The sequence below is a fragment of the Symphalangus syndactylus genome, chromosome 8 (assembly GCF_028878055.3).
Source record: "Symphalangus syndactylus isolate Jambi chromosome 8, NHGRI_mSymSyn1-v2.1_pri, whole genome shotgun sequence".
NCBI lineage: Eukaryota > Metazoa > Chordata > Mammalia > Primates > Hylobatidae > Symphalangus > Symphalangus syndactylus.
Window position 1 is genome coordinate 39433465 of NC_072430.2, and position 13151 is coordinate 39446615.

At 42.0% G+C, this 13151-nt stretch overlaps 2 protein-coding genes across 15 annotated transcripts in view; both read left to right on the top strand.

The window, feature by feature from the left end:
• The window catches only part of VIPAS39 (VPS33B interacting protein, apical-basolateral polarity regulator, spe-39 homolog), a 31912-nt gene extending 19561 nt beyond the window's left edge, over nucleotides 1–12351 (top strand). For 9 of the 14 annotated variants that reach the window (XM_055288635.2, XM_055288641.2, XM_063644258.1 and 6 more), the window contains 9 exons: nucleotides 546–619; nucleotides 2820–2895; nucleotides 3344–3478; nucleotides 4421–4462; nucleotides 4792–4881; nucleotides 9261–9347; nucleotides 9932–10021; nucleotides 10553–10657; nucleotides 11390–12351. In XM_055288635.2, the coding sequence (XP_055144610.1) occupies nucleotides 546–619; nucleotides 2820–2895; nucleotides 3344–3478; nucleotides 4421–4462; nucleotides 4792–4881; nucleotides 9261–9347; nucleotides 9932–10021; nucleotides 10553–10657; nucleotides 11390–11410 (720 nt within the window). In that variant the 3' untranslated portion in view covers nucleotides 11411–12351. The remainder of the gene's footprint in view (nucleotides 1–545; nucleotides 620–2819; nucleotides 2896–3343; nucleotides 3479–4420; nucleotides 4463–4791; nucleotides 4882–9260; nucleotides 9348–9931; nucleotides 10022–10552; nucleotides 10658–11389) is intronic. The other 5 variants (XM_055288639.2, XM_055288638.2, XM_055288636.2 and 2 more) reach the window with 5 other exon arrangements.
• The window catches only part of NOXRED1 (NADP dependent oxidoreductase domain containing 1), a 35594-nt gene continuing 34007 nt past the window's right edge, over nucleotides 11565–13151 (top strand). Inside the window, exon 1 of the mRNA XM_055288649.2 lies at nucleotides 11565–11654. Coding sequence (XP_055144624.2) covers nucleotides 11618–11654 — 37 coding nt within the window. The 5' untranslated portion in view covers nucleotides 11565–11617. The remainder of the gene's footprint in view (nucleotides 11655–13151) is intronic.

Consider the following 13151-nt stretch of genomic DNA (forward strand, 5'->3'; position numbering starts at 1 on the left):
TGACACCCTGCCTCTACTAAAAATACAAAAATTAGCCAGGCATGGTGGTGGGCGCCTGTAATCCCAGCTGCTTGGGAGCCTGAGGCAGGAGAATCGCTCGAACCCGGGAGGCAGAGGTTGCAATGAGCTGAGATTGTGCCATTGCACTCCAGCCTGGGCAACAAGAGAGAGACTTCATCTCAAAAAAAAAAAAAAAAAAAAAAAAAATTTCCATATTTGTGTTGTCCACTATAGTAGCTCCTAGTCACATGTAGCTATTGAGTTATTTAAAAGTGGCTAGTGTTAACTAAGAAGGTGAATTTTTACATTAATTAATTTAAAGAAATAGTTGTAGCTAGTGGCTATTGTATCATACAGTGCAGTTATAGATAAACCTACTAATGATATTTAATCACTCTTTGCCTATCCCCCCACCTGCCTCCAATAACCATCTATACCCAGAAATGAAGAATTTGTTTTTTTAAAGCATGGGAAGTTCAGTTATTCAGCTATCTCCCTCATCTAAGGAGACAAAATACCTCAAAGCCTTTTTCTGCTTTTTGTAGCTATCTCATTATCGAGAGCATTTGAACATTCAGGACCCTGACAAACGAAAAGAATTTCTTAAGACCTGTGTTGGGTAAGTATGGGGGAGAAATGATTTTAAGTATAAATACCTTTACCCAGAAGGAATGAAGAAAATTAAAAAGGGTGGAATGGATAGGCAGGAAGGGAAGGGCTAACAATGAATCATACCAGCATCATTCAGGGTCGCCTCATGCAGTGATATTCACACACTAGTCCCCAGCAGAGTTTCCACTGCTTGGTGGTAAACTGAGAAAAATAAAAGACAAATGTAGAGAGATTTTTTTTCCTAAAGCTAAATTTATTTAATTTGAAAGGTTATCTTTTATTGTAGGACTTTGTCCTCACTTTTCTCTTCTTATTTGGTACTAAAATGAGCTGTACTTTTTTTATGACCTTAAGTAATAAAAAGATAGCAATACTTTAGGGACCTCATGCATTTTTTTCAGTGTTACTGGTCCTTGAAACCCCAAAGTCCCAAGAACCACTGATCCAGGGCAAACTTTCATCCAGAATTTAAATTATTACAAAACCCAGCTCCACATATTCCTGTGACAGGGTGCCCGTTGCTCTTGAAACGGCTCAGTTTGTTTTTTTTTTTTTTTTTTTTGAGACAGAGTCTCGCTCTGTCACCCAGGCTGGAGTGCAGTGGCGCGATCTCGGCTCACTGCAAGCTCCGCCTCCCGGGTTCACGCCATTCTCCTGCCTCAGCCTCCCAAGTAGCTGGGACTACAGGCGCCCGCCAACACGCCCGGCTAATTTTTTTTGTATTTTTAGTAGAGACGGGGTTTCACTGTGTTAGCCAGGATGGTCTCGATCTCCTGACCTCGTGATCCGCCCGCCTCGGCCTCCCAAAGTGCTGGGATTACAGGCTTGAGCCACCGTGCCCGGCCTGTTTTTGAACAACTTTCATTATTGGAAAGTGCTTCCTTATGTTAAGCTGAAACTTGCTTCCCTGTATCTTTCAAGACAGGTGTAGCATCTACCCAGTAGTCCTTGCTTCTTCAGGTTCAGTGCTCATGGTTATTTCAACCATTCCTCATGTGACATGATTTCCTGGCTTCATGTTTAGAAATTTTTTTGTATCAGTGAAATCCATTTAATGTTACGAAATACTGAGATATGTTATATGGCCTCTGGAAAATAAGGAGACAAGTTAAAATAGTGAAGTAACTAGAATTTATAGCATCTCTCTTTATCTCTTCTAAAAATTCACTGTGGCTAAAACTTACCTGGAATAGTGTAATTAAAACTCAGAATTCTTCCTGGAGTGAGCAGAGTATGGGGAATAATGCAGCACTTTCTAAAAGATAGATCTGTGAACTGGGCATTTAAAATCTGGCTTCTATTCTTGGCCTTCCCCATTGACCACATGACTTTTTGGCAAGACACTGTCCCTCGGCATCTTCATGTATAACAATAATGCGGCCAGGCGCGGCGGCTCACGCCTGTAATCCCAGCACTTTGGGAGGTTGAGGCAGGTGGATCACGAGGTTAGGAGATCAAGACCATCCTGGCCAACATGGTGAAACCCCCTCTCTACTAAAAATACAAAGATAAGCTGGGCGTGGCAGCATTCGCCTGTAGTCCCAGCTGCTCTGGAGGCTGAGGCAGGAGAATTGCTTGAACCCAGGAGGTGGAGGTTGTCGTGAGCCAAGATCGCACCACTGCACTCCAGCCTGGGTGACACAGAGAGACTCCATCTCAAAACAAGCAGACAAACAAAAAAATAATGCAGTGTTGAAGATGGGACCCTTGACATTTGTGCTATTTGCCAATCTATGAACATACCACCATGGCATGTAATTTACTTTACCTTTTGTACTCTGCCATAAAAAAATGGCTAACAAATCTAGGTGTCCCCTCAGTAAGTTAAGCACAAGCCACAGAATTTCACTGGGATGTGGATGATGGGCAGTTGCCTAGGCTCACTCATTAGCTTTGTGACTCATTCACCAAATACTCCAACTCCCAAAATGAGAGGATTCTAATTCATTTATCAGCAAAATTATGAGTGATTATAAGTGTTTTGTGGACTCTCAGGATCCCTCTTGAATCGGCAAAACCTTTAATATGAAATTCACGCCATTCATGCTATGTCTTTCTTCCTTTAAGGGACGCTCTAAAGGTGAACTGAGATCAGCCTCATGGTGAGGCACCATGAGCCTCTTATACTTAGGCTGGCGATTTGGTTTAGTTGGGTTTGTTTCCTTGTTTGAATAGAGAAAGGTACTAACCTTCTGGCACTCTACCAGTTTGCCATTTTCAGCAGAAGATTCTGCACACATACAGGACCATTACACGCTCCTGGAACGTCAGATCATTATTGAGGTTAGACTCCTCTACATCTTCTGCTTCAGTGCCAAGGCTCAGTGCCATTCAGCATCTAGGAGATTTTTATGCTCTGCACGTGGGTCATTTCTTGTTGGTTTCTAAAAGCCTTTCATTTTCTGCCTGTACACAATAGCCCCCTTCCTCCATTGTTTTTAGGATCCTTTTTCCTCTTAGCAGCTGTTAACCTGGAAGTATTTCTTCTTCATCCCAAATCTCCCATGTCATCACCACTTCTATTTGTTTCCATCCAACGTGGATCCATGATCATTTTATGGATTTTAAACTACTCTGGGGATATCCTAGGCAATTTCTTTCTTTTTCTGTTCTTTGTTTCACTCCTAGGGTGGGAAACACAACTGCTGTAGTATTAAAAGATTTTTCTCCTGCCTCTACTCCATGGACATTGTTTTCTTTTTCTTTTTTTACTGGGCTCACTCCACCATAGGCAAATGATCGCCATCTAGAATCAGCAGGACAGACTGAGATCTTCCGAAAGCACCCCCGCAAAGCTTCCATCCTCAACATGCCACTAGTGACAACGCTTTTCTACTCCTGCTTCTATCACTACACAGAGGCTGAGGTACAGGCAAAATATGGAAGATTCCACAAACTCTCATTGCACAAAAAGAACATAGTTCAAACCCAGTACTTTTATGTACTCTATTAATAATGGGTATGTATAGTTCTCAGAAATCCACCTGGAAGCTTTCCTGGCCCTCACCAGGGGTAAGAGGGCCTCATCTGGCCAGGAGGGAAAAGAGGTTTGTAAGGTTTGTGGCTTCAAGTGAGCTGGCATGCTAGCATAGCAAGTTCTGTCCCTGGTGCTGTTACCTGTAGAAGTCTCTGTTCAAAGGTCCACGATTTCGAATGGACTAGCCTGGTGTGGAGAAGAGCAGCAGGGTGGCAAGTAGCTGTGGATACTTTTTTTTTTCTGAGATGGAGGCTTGCTCTGTCGCCCAGGCTGGAGTGCAGTGGTGCGATCTTGGCTCACTGTAACCTCTGCCTCCCGGGTTCAAGCCATTCTCCTGCCTCAGCCTCCTGAGTAGCTGGGATTACAGGTGTGCACCACCACTCCCTGCTAATTTTTTTTTTTGTATTTTTAATAGAGACATTTCACCATGTTGGCCAGGCTGGTCTTGAACTCCTGACCTCGTGATCCACCCGTCTCAGCCTCCCAAAGTGCTGGGATTATAAGTGAGAGCCACCGCGCCCGGCCACTCTTTTTTCTTTCTAAATTTTTCGAAGAAGTTTGGATTCCACGATAATAGGCAGACATTTTCCCCTTATTTGGATTAGCAGAAAATGGGAAAAAGCACCATACTTATTAATCCAGTTCTTGATAAGCCAGCTTATAGTGGTATCTGACTATTCCCAATGGAGCTTTTCCCTGAAATTAATTTCTATGTTTAAATGGCAACAGAGTAAGATGTAGAAAGTCTCTGTAGTGGGAAAGAAAATGAGAGCTTGGGTGGTACATGGGAAAGTCAATATCACTAAAGTTCCTTTTTCACTTTCATCCTAGGGGACATTCAGCAGTCCCATCAACCTGAAGAAGACATTTAAGGTAGATACAAATTGGTCAGTGTTATGAAAGTAGTGATCAGGGTAACTACATGGAGTGGATGTTGCTTTGTAACCCTGTACAGTGTGTCCTTTGATATTCAAGGTTAAAGGTGGAAAGGAATGAGTTTGGGAAAGTGAGAGAAGACTGAATGGCCTATAGCAGTGCTGGGGCTTGGGAATTAAGAAGTTCTTGAACTGAGAAATTTTTTGATTTTAAGGGGCAGAGTCAATATCAGAAAATATTTAATGTCTGTCTTTTCTAAAATTCTCAAGCACCCCCATTGATGTATTTCTACTTCCCCTTAATTTTTCTTGGTCTCTGCTTTCCAGATCCCAGACAAACAGTATGTGCTGACAGCCCTGGCTGCTCGTGCCAAGCTTCGAGCCTGGAATGATGTAGATGCCCTATTCACCACAAAGGTGTGTGCCCTGGAACTGTTTAGTGCTGCTGAGGCCTGGGGAGACAGAAGGGTTCTATCATGTTAGAAGTTCTAGTTACCAGTTTACATTTTGCCTCCAACTTTTTATTTTCCAAAATTTCAAACCTAAAGAAAAATTGAAAGAATGAATTTTATAGTTCATATAATAATCAAATATATACTATAATAGTATAATAGTCTTTCTCCACATCACTAATTTATTAACAATTTTGCCATGTATGCTTTCTCTTTTTCTATACCTATGTGTTTGTCTTTTCTGAATCATTTGAAAGTAAGTTGTAGACATCTTAACACCTCTCCTTTAATACTGCACAAGCACAATATTGGGCCGGGTGTGGTGGCTCACGTCTATAATCCCAGCACTTTGGGAGGCCGAGGCAGGTGGATCACCTGAGGTCAGAAGTTTGAGACCAGCCTGATCAACATGGTGAAACCCCGTCTCTACTAAAAATACAAAAATTATCTGGGTGTGGTGATGTGCACCTGTAATCCCAGCTACTCAGGAGGCTGAGGCGAGAGAATTGCTTGAACCCAGGAGGCAGAGGTTGCAGTGAGCCAAGATTGCACCATTGCAGTCCAGCCTGGGCAACAAGAGCAAAACCCTGTCTCAAAAAAAAAAAAAAAAAAAAAAGCATAATATAATTATCACTAAAAAAATTTAACATTAATATAATAATATATATTTAATCATGGTCCATATTTAAATTAGTTCTTTATAGCTTGTTTTGGTTTGCTTCTGTATTTTTTTCTATCAGGATCCAATCAAAGACCTTGGATTGAGTTTGGTTGTCATGTCTTTACTGATTTGCCTTTTTTAAATTAATTTTTATTGTATATATTTAAGGTACAACATAATGTTTTGATCTACATATACATAGTGAAATTATTATACAGTCATGCCAATTAACGCATCATCTCACAGTTAGCCATTTTTTGTGAGTGTGGTAAGAGACTCTAAAATTCACTCTCAGCAAATTTCCAGTATACACTACACTATTATTAACTGTAGTCCTCATGCTGTACATTAGATTTCTAGATTTATTCATCCTGCATAACTACAACTTTGCATCCTTTGACCTACGTTTTCCCCCCTCTGGAAACTACTTTCTGTGTATTTGACTTTTTTAGATCCTACATGGTGAGATCATGAGGTTATTTTCCTTTCTGTGTCTGGCTTATTTCACTTAGGATAATGTCCTCCAGGTTCATGCATGCTGTCACATGTCAGGATCTCCTTATTTTTTAAGTTCTGAATATATTCCATTGTATATATGTACCACAATTTCTTTATCCATTCATCCATCAGTGGACACTTAGGTTATTTCCATATCTTGGCTCTTGTGAATAATGCCACAATAAACATGGGAGTGTAGATGTTTTTGTGAGATGCTGATCGCATTTCCTTTGGATTTATATGCAATAGTGGGATTGCTGGATCATATGGTAGTTCTATTTAAACATTTTTGAGGAATGCCTACACTGTTTTTCATGATGGCTGCACTAATTTACATTCCCACCGACAACAGTGTACCGGGGTCCCTTTTCTCTATGCCCTTGCCAACACTTGTTATCTTTCTTCTTTTTTTAAGATAAATGTTATTATATATTGTATATATTTCTGTTATACAATAAGATGTTATGAGATACATGTAGATAGTAAAATGGTTACTACAGTGAAGCAAATTAACGTATCTATCATCTCAAATTTTTTTTGCGGCAAAAACAGCTAAAATCTACTCATTGTCCTGATTACAGTACAATATTATTAACTACAGTCCTCATCTTGTAATTAGATCTCTAAAGCTAATATTCCAGCATGTATGTATATATATACCGTAGTTCCATAGTTTCTATATCCATCTGTCTGTCAATGGACACTTAAGTTGTTTCCTTATCTTGACTATTTTTTAGGGGGAGGGAATTATTGTTTATTATTTTTGTAAGTTATAGATATTTCAATTCTCAGCAATAATTTATAATAGTTACATTTCATGAATAGTTAACATCTCATGAATAGTGTTACAATGAATGTGGAAATGCAAGTATCTTCATGAGGTGATGATTTCATTTATTTTGGGCATATACACAAAAGAAGGATTGATTACTGGGTCATATGGTAGTTCTATTTTCAATTTTTTTGAGAGAGGGTCTCACTCTGTCACCCACGCCAAAGTGCAGTGGCATGACTGTAGCTCACTGCAGCCAGTTTTCCACATTGGCTACACCAATCTACATTCCCACCAACAGGGGTACAGGAGTTCCCTTTCCCCACACCCTTGCTAACACATCATTTGTCTTTTTGATAACAGCCATCTTAACAGGTGTGAGGTGATATCGTATTGTAGTTTTGATTTGCATTTCCCTGATGTTTAGTGATATTGATTACCTTTTCATATACTTCTTGGCCATTTTCATGTCTTCTTTGGAGAAATGTCCATTCAGGTCTTTTGCCCATTTTTAAATCTGGTCATTTTTATTTCTGCTATTGTGTGAGTTCTTTATATGTTTTAGATACTAATCCCTTATCAGATATGTGGTTTACAAATATTTTCTTCTAATCCATAGGCTGCCTTTCATTTTGATTGTTTCCTTTGCCATGCGCAGCTTTTTAGTTCGATGTAATCCCATTTATTTTTTGCTTTTGTAGCCTGAGCCTTTGGTGTGATATCCAAAAAATCATTGCCCAGGCAATGTCTTGTCAAGGAGCTTTTTCCCATGTTTTCTTCTAGGAGTTTTATGGCTTCAGGTCTTATGCTTAGGTATATTATCCATTTTGAGTTGATTTTTGTGTATGGTGTAAGATAAAGGTCTAATTTCATTCTTTGCATGTGGAAATCCAGTTTCCCAGCACCACTCATTGAAGAGACTATCCTTTCCCCATTGGGTCCTCTTGGTGCTTTTGTTGAAAATTAGCTGACCATATATGCTTGGGTTTATTTCTAGGCTCTCTATTCTATTCCATTGGTCTATGTGTTTGTTTTTATGCCAGCCCCGTACTGTTTTGATTACTATATATAACTTTGTAATATAATTTGAAATCATGAAGCCATGTTGCCTCCTACCCCTACCCCTTTTTTTAATTTTTTTTTTTTTTGAGACAGAGTCTTGCTCTGTCACCTAGGCTGGAGTGCAGTGGTACAATCTCAGCTCACTGCAACCTCTGCCTCCAGGGTTCCAGCGAATCTCCTGCCTCAGCCTCCCGAGTAGCTGGGATTAAAGCCATGCACCACCATGCCCGGCTAATTTTTGTATTTTTTTTTTTTTTTTTGAGACAGAGTCTTGCTCTGTCACCCAGGCTGGAGTGCAGTGGCGCGATCTCGGCTCATTGCAAGCTCCGCCTCCCGGGTTCACGCCATTCTCCTGCCTCAGCCTCTCCGAGTAGCTGGGACTACAGGCGCCCGCCACCACGCCCGGCTAATTTTTTTGTATTTTTGGTAGAGACGGGGTTTCACCGTGGTCTCGATCTCCTGACCTCGTGATCCGCCCGCCTCGGCCTCCCAAAGTGCCGGGATTACAAGCGTGAGCCACCGCGCCCGGCTAATTTTTGTATTTTTAGTAAAGATGGGGTTTCACCATGTTGGCCAGGCCGGTCTCGAACTCCTGGCCTCAAGTGATCCGCCCACCTTGGCCTCCAAAAGTGCTGGGAATTACAGACATGAGCCACCGCACCTGGCCTCCATTTTGTTTTTCTTTTAACAAAACAAAGATTGCTTTGGCTATGCGCTATCTTTGGTGGTTCCATATGAATTAGTTTACGTTTTAAATATCTGTTTTTCCATTATGGGCTTGAAAATTTTCTGTTTTTCCTATTTGTTAATTATTCAATTAGTTATATTAACTAACAAAGCAATACGTGTCTGTTGTCCAAATCAAACACTGTATTCAAGTATAGAAAGAGTGAAGTTCCTTTTTCATTTTCTACCTACTCCTATCTCACCCCCTTTCTCAAGGCAAACACTGTTAAAAGTTTAATGGGTAGCTTTCCAGACCTTCCCTCATGAATTTGCAAATAAACCTCTGTACTTATAAAGATATGGACGATGGAATTATTTTCTACATTGAAAAGTTCATACTACAAATATTAAGTAAGTTACTTACCCATTTAGTAGTATTTCACGACTTTTCCTTGCATTCGTTTCTATAGACCTATAGTTATTTCTAGTTATTTCAAACCCGATTCATTTCCACTCTCTCAGATCCCTTGATTTTTCTGAAAAATTCATTTCTCATTATTTCTGTATCCCTCAGCACCCCCACCTACCCACCATGTTATTCTGGTCTGATCGTAAAACATAGACTAACCTAGAATGTGTTGAGTGTGCCTGGCCTACCTACCGCTACCCCATCTTCCTCTTTCAGAACTGGCTGGGCTATACCAAGAAGAGAGCACCCATTGGCTTCCATCGGGTTGTCGAAATTTTGCACAAGAACAATGCCCCTGTGCAGGTAATGGTTCCTAAAGAGAGTTGGGTGCAGGATATTCTCGGAGACCTAACTTTAAGCCTCTTACTGGTCAGTGATGGGAGACCCGATCTGCTCTTGTTTTCCCTTAAAGGCAGCACAATGGCTGCAATAGGCCTCAAGATAAAAAAGGCCAGGGAGTGAAATTCTCTCCCTTTCTCCCCTTTAGAAACAATTCCAAACTGTCCTCTCTGAGTAGCATCTACTGTGTTAGCCCAAGTGGAATACTGATGTACTGTTCAAATGATAGAAAAGGAGAACTCGTGGAGAAAAGACATCAGGGAGAAATGAGCAGAGCACTGGATCACAGCTAGAGTACTGTCATTGCTGGCATGTGTATCTGGCTCTAGGATCAGAAGTGTGCTCTTTCCTGCTTACTGAGGCAGCATGGAAGTACTGTGTAGCATTACCTCATTCCCATTGCAGAACTAGTCCTGTGGTTGATGATGGGAATTGGAAACATTAGCTATTGAACTCTTTTGCTTTCTTCAGGACTTTCTTTTCTACCTTGTAGAGCTCTGTGCCTTATGGGTCTTTGAATCATTAATCGGAAGTACCTCTTCCCACAGATATTACAGGAGTATGTCAATCTGGTGGAAGATGTGGACACAAAGTTGAACTTAGCCACTAAGTTCAAGTGCCATGATGTCGTCATTGATGTGAGTCCCCAAGAAATGGGAGTCCTCCGTTAGATCCTCAGTGGCGAGGCGGGGTGGGGATTATAATATTCTCTGTCCAAGATCCTGAGGTGCTCCCACCAGTTTTGATTGAATGGACAGAATAATCTGGCAGGAATTCATTTGGAGACCAGCACTCCTGTATTATTTTCCCAGCCCTCTGACTGCTTTCTCTGTGTTTTTATAACTTGTCGTACTTGGAGAATTCATAGAACTAAATAAAGCTGTACAAGCTGTGTAGTCTTCTCTCCAACATGGAGTTCTGTGGGCATTGGACCCCACTGTTATCCCACTATAGCCTCTTAGCCTGTCCTTGAGCCTTGGGTCAAAGTGATAATGACAAAAAGAAATAAGCCCTCATGCGTGCACAGTAGCACACACCAGTAGTTCCAGCTACTCAGGAGCCTGAGGAGAGAGGATTGCTTGAGCCCAGGAGTTTGAGACCATCCTGGGCAAAAAGAAACCTGTATAGAAGGCTGATTGGAGGTTTGTATTGTTTGTTTTGATGCACAGACCTGCCGGGACCTGAAGGATCGTCAACAGTTGCTAGCATACAGGAGTAAGGTAGATAAAGGATCAGCAGAGGAGGAGAAGATTGATGCTCTTCTCAGCAGCTCGGTGAGCAGCTACAGTTTACCCCTCCAGCAGGCTCAGGAGACAGACAGTTCACAAAATAGTACCAAGTGTATGTTTCCAAGGTCTGGAAGGATTGCAGTTGGCTAAGCCACATGGATGTAAGGCTCTTCTCTGGCCACAATATCAAAAGCACTGCTTTGAATAGCAGAAATTACTCCTGAGATGCAGTATGATGGGGGGTAATCTGGGGACCTCAAGCTAAGACTTAACTGTAATGCTGTGATAATAGTTAAACCTAGCAGGTAGGAGAAACTAAATATTGAAAGTATGAAAACATGTTACAGATTCAGAATATCCAAACTGTATGGTCTCATGGGGATGGATGGGACCTACCTGTTGAAAATAAGAAGTGGGTGAAATAGATGTTAGGTATCTGGGGAGCACAGCTGGTTCATCTCTCACAGCAGGAAATTACTAAGCTTTTTGTTAATATGAAAGTTAGTTCCCTGTCAGGTATTTTGGGACCTACCTTAGGGTCAAATGACCAAAATTAGGCTTGTAAAATACAAAATAGGTGTTCAGTGCATCTTTGAATAAATGAACTCCCCCATGTATTTTTAAAAATTTCTCAACATCCCCCACCTCCTGATCTGATTCTACTTTTTCTTTTCCTTACATTATCTAGCTATGAGGCTTGTTTTGTTGCATTTTCTCTGCCTTGCTGTAGGGATAAGTGAAAGCCGGTCACACACTTTCATTGTTTCCTTTCCACAGCAAATTCGATGGAAGAATTAAGTGGCATTGACTACCCTGAAACCTGCCTCATTTCCTCCTCTCCTGCCTGTGAAAGTAGAGAGAGCTATTCTTTGGGAGAGTTGCAGCATCACATCACTTGGTCCCATTGTCCACAGGCAGTGCCAGCTACTCTTGACATAGATAACTTCAGACTGATCTTCTGTCCAAGGAACATCATCTGAGGATCGAGATCTAAAGCTCTGACTCATGAGAATGATTCTCTCCACCTGGTGCTCATATGAAGGTGGGAGTGATTTCTAGATTGGGCCCCTACTGGGTAAGATCTCACTTGGTCTGAGAAAAGTGACTGCTCCAGAAAGGAAGAGGTACAGTAGTCATAGGGTGGCCACTCCATTCTACTCAGCTAATTATGATCCAGGACTTGGTGCTGGACATTGGCAGTTCTGCTCTGAATGAAATCAGAACAGAACCAAAATGGCCTCAGGAAGGAATGCCAGTGTTTCCCAAGACCTGCTGGAGATGCACTCACACCAGACTGCACAGACCCCTCCACATTATGCCACACATGGCCTAGACGTTGTGTTTCCTCAGCCATTTTCCCTCTGCTGCCCCAGTTTACTCTGTCCAAAAGCCTAAGGTTCTTCTCTCACTTGAACACAGATGACTTTGCTTGGGTGATGAGACATCCCCTTTATCTCTTCCTCTACTGCTAGCCCAGACCCGTCACTTTATAAGAAGTTCAGATGCAGCAGTGCTGGAGAGCTCTCTCTTTATGCAAAAATCTCATTTCACCAGGAGCTTTCAGAAGTTTCACCTGGGCTAAACTCAGCAGCATTTCTTTTAGGATATTTAGATGGAGGTTTTATTTTCGCACTTGGATTCTTGCTCTGTACCAATATTTGCCTCCTTTTCTGTGACTGAACTGGGTTTTTCTGACATGCCTAGACTCCTAATAAAGGTATTTCTTCCTTGGTGCCTTCTCTTCCGCTCCTGGTGGTTTTGTGCAGAATGATGAAATAATTGCCCAGGATCTTAGGATCATTACAAGTCTTCCTTAGTGACTGCATTCAGCAGCCTGTCAGCACATGTCAGGTTATAGAGTAACAGTGCTATGGCAAAGCAGAAACAGCACGGTGCTGGGAGACACAAGACCTAACTTTTTCCAACTCTACCACTAACTAGTTATGTGATGCTGGGTGAGTCCCTTTCTTTCTCTGGATTCATTAGGTAATCTAAAATTTTGTAGAGTTTGTTTGTTTGTGAGATGCTGTCTCGCTCTGTCGCCCAGGCTGGAGTGCAGTGGCGCTCTCAGCTCACTGCAACCTCCACCTCCCAGGTTCAGACGATTCTCCTGCCTCAGCCTCCCGAGTAGCTGGGATTACAGGAGCCTGCCACCACGCCCAGCTAATTTTTGTATTTTTAGTAGAGACAGGGTTTCACCATGTTGGCCAGGCTGGTCTCAAACTCCTGACCTCAGGTGATCCGCCTGCCTTGGCCTCCCAAAGTGCTGGGATTACAGGCGTGAGCCACCGTACCCGGCCTGTTTTTTTAAATAGACATGGTCTGTCACCCAGGCTGGAGTGCAGCAGCACCCTCATGGCTCACTGCAGCCTTGACATCCCAGACTCATGCAATCTTCCCGCTTCAGCCTCCTGAGTAGCTGGGACTACAGGTGTGTGCCACCACACCCAGCTAACATTTTGTAGAGTTCTGTGTTCCTGTGACTGTGGAGTGGGTGAAGTCATAGAAGGAAAAGAGAAGATGCTCCTACAGAGGCACA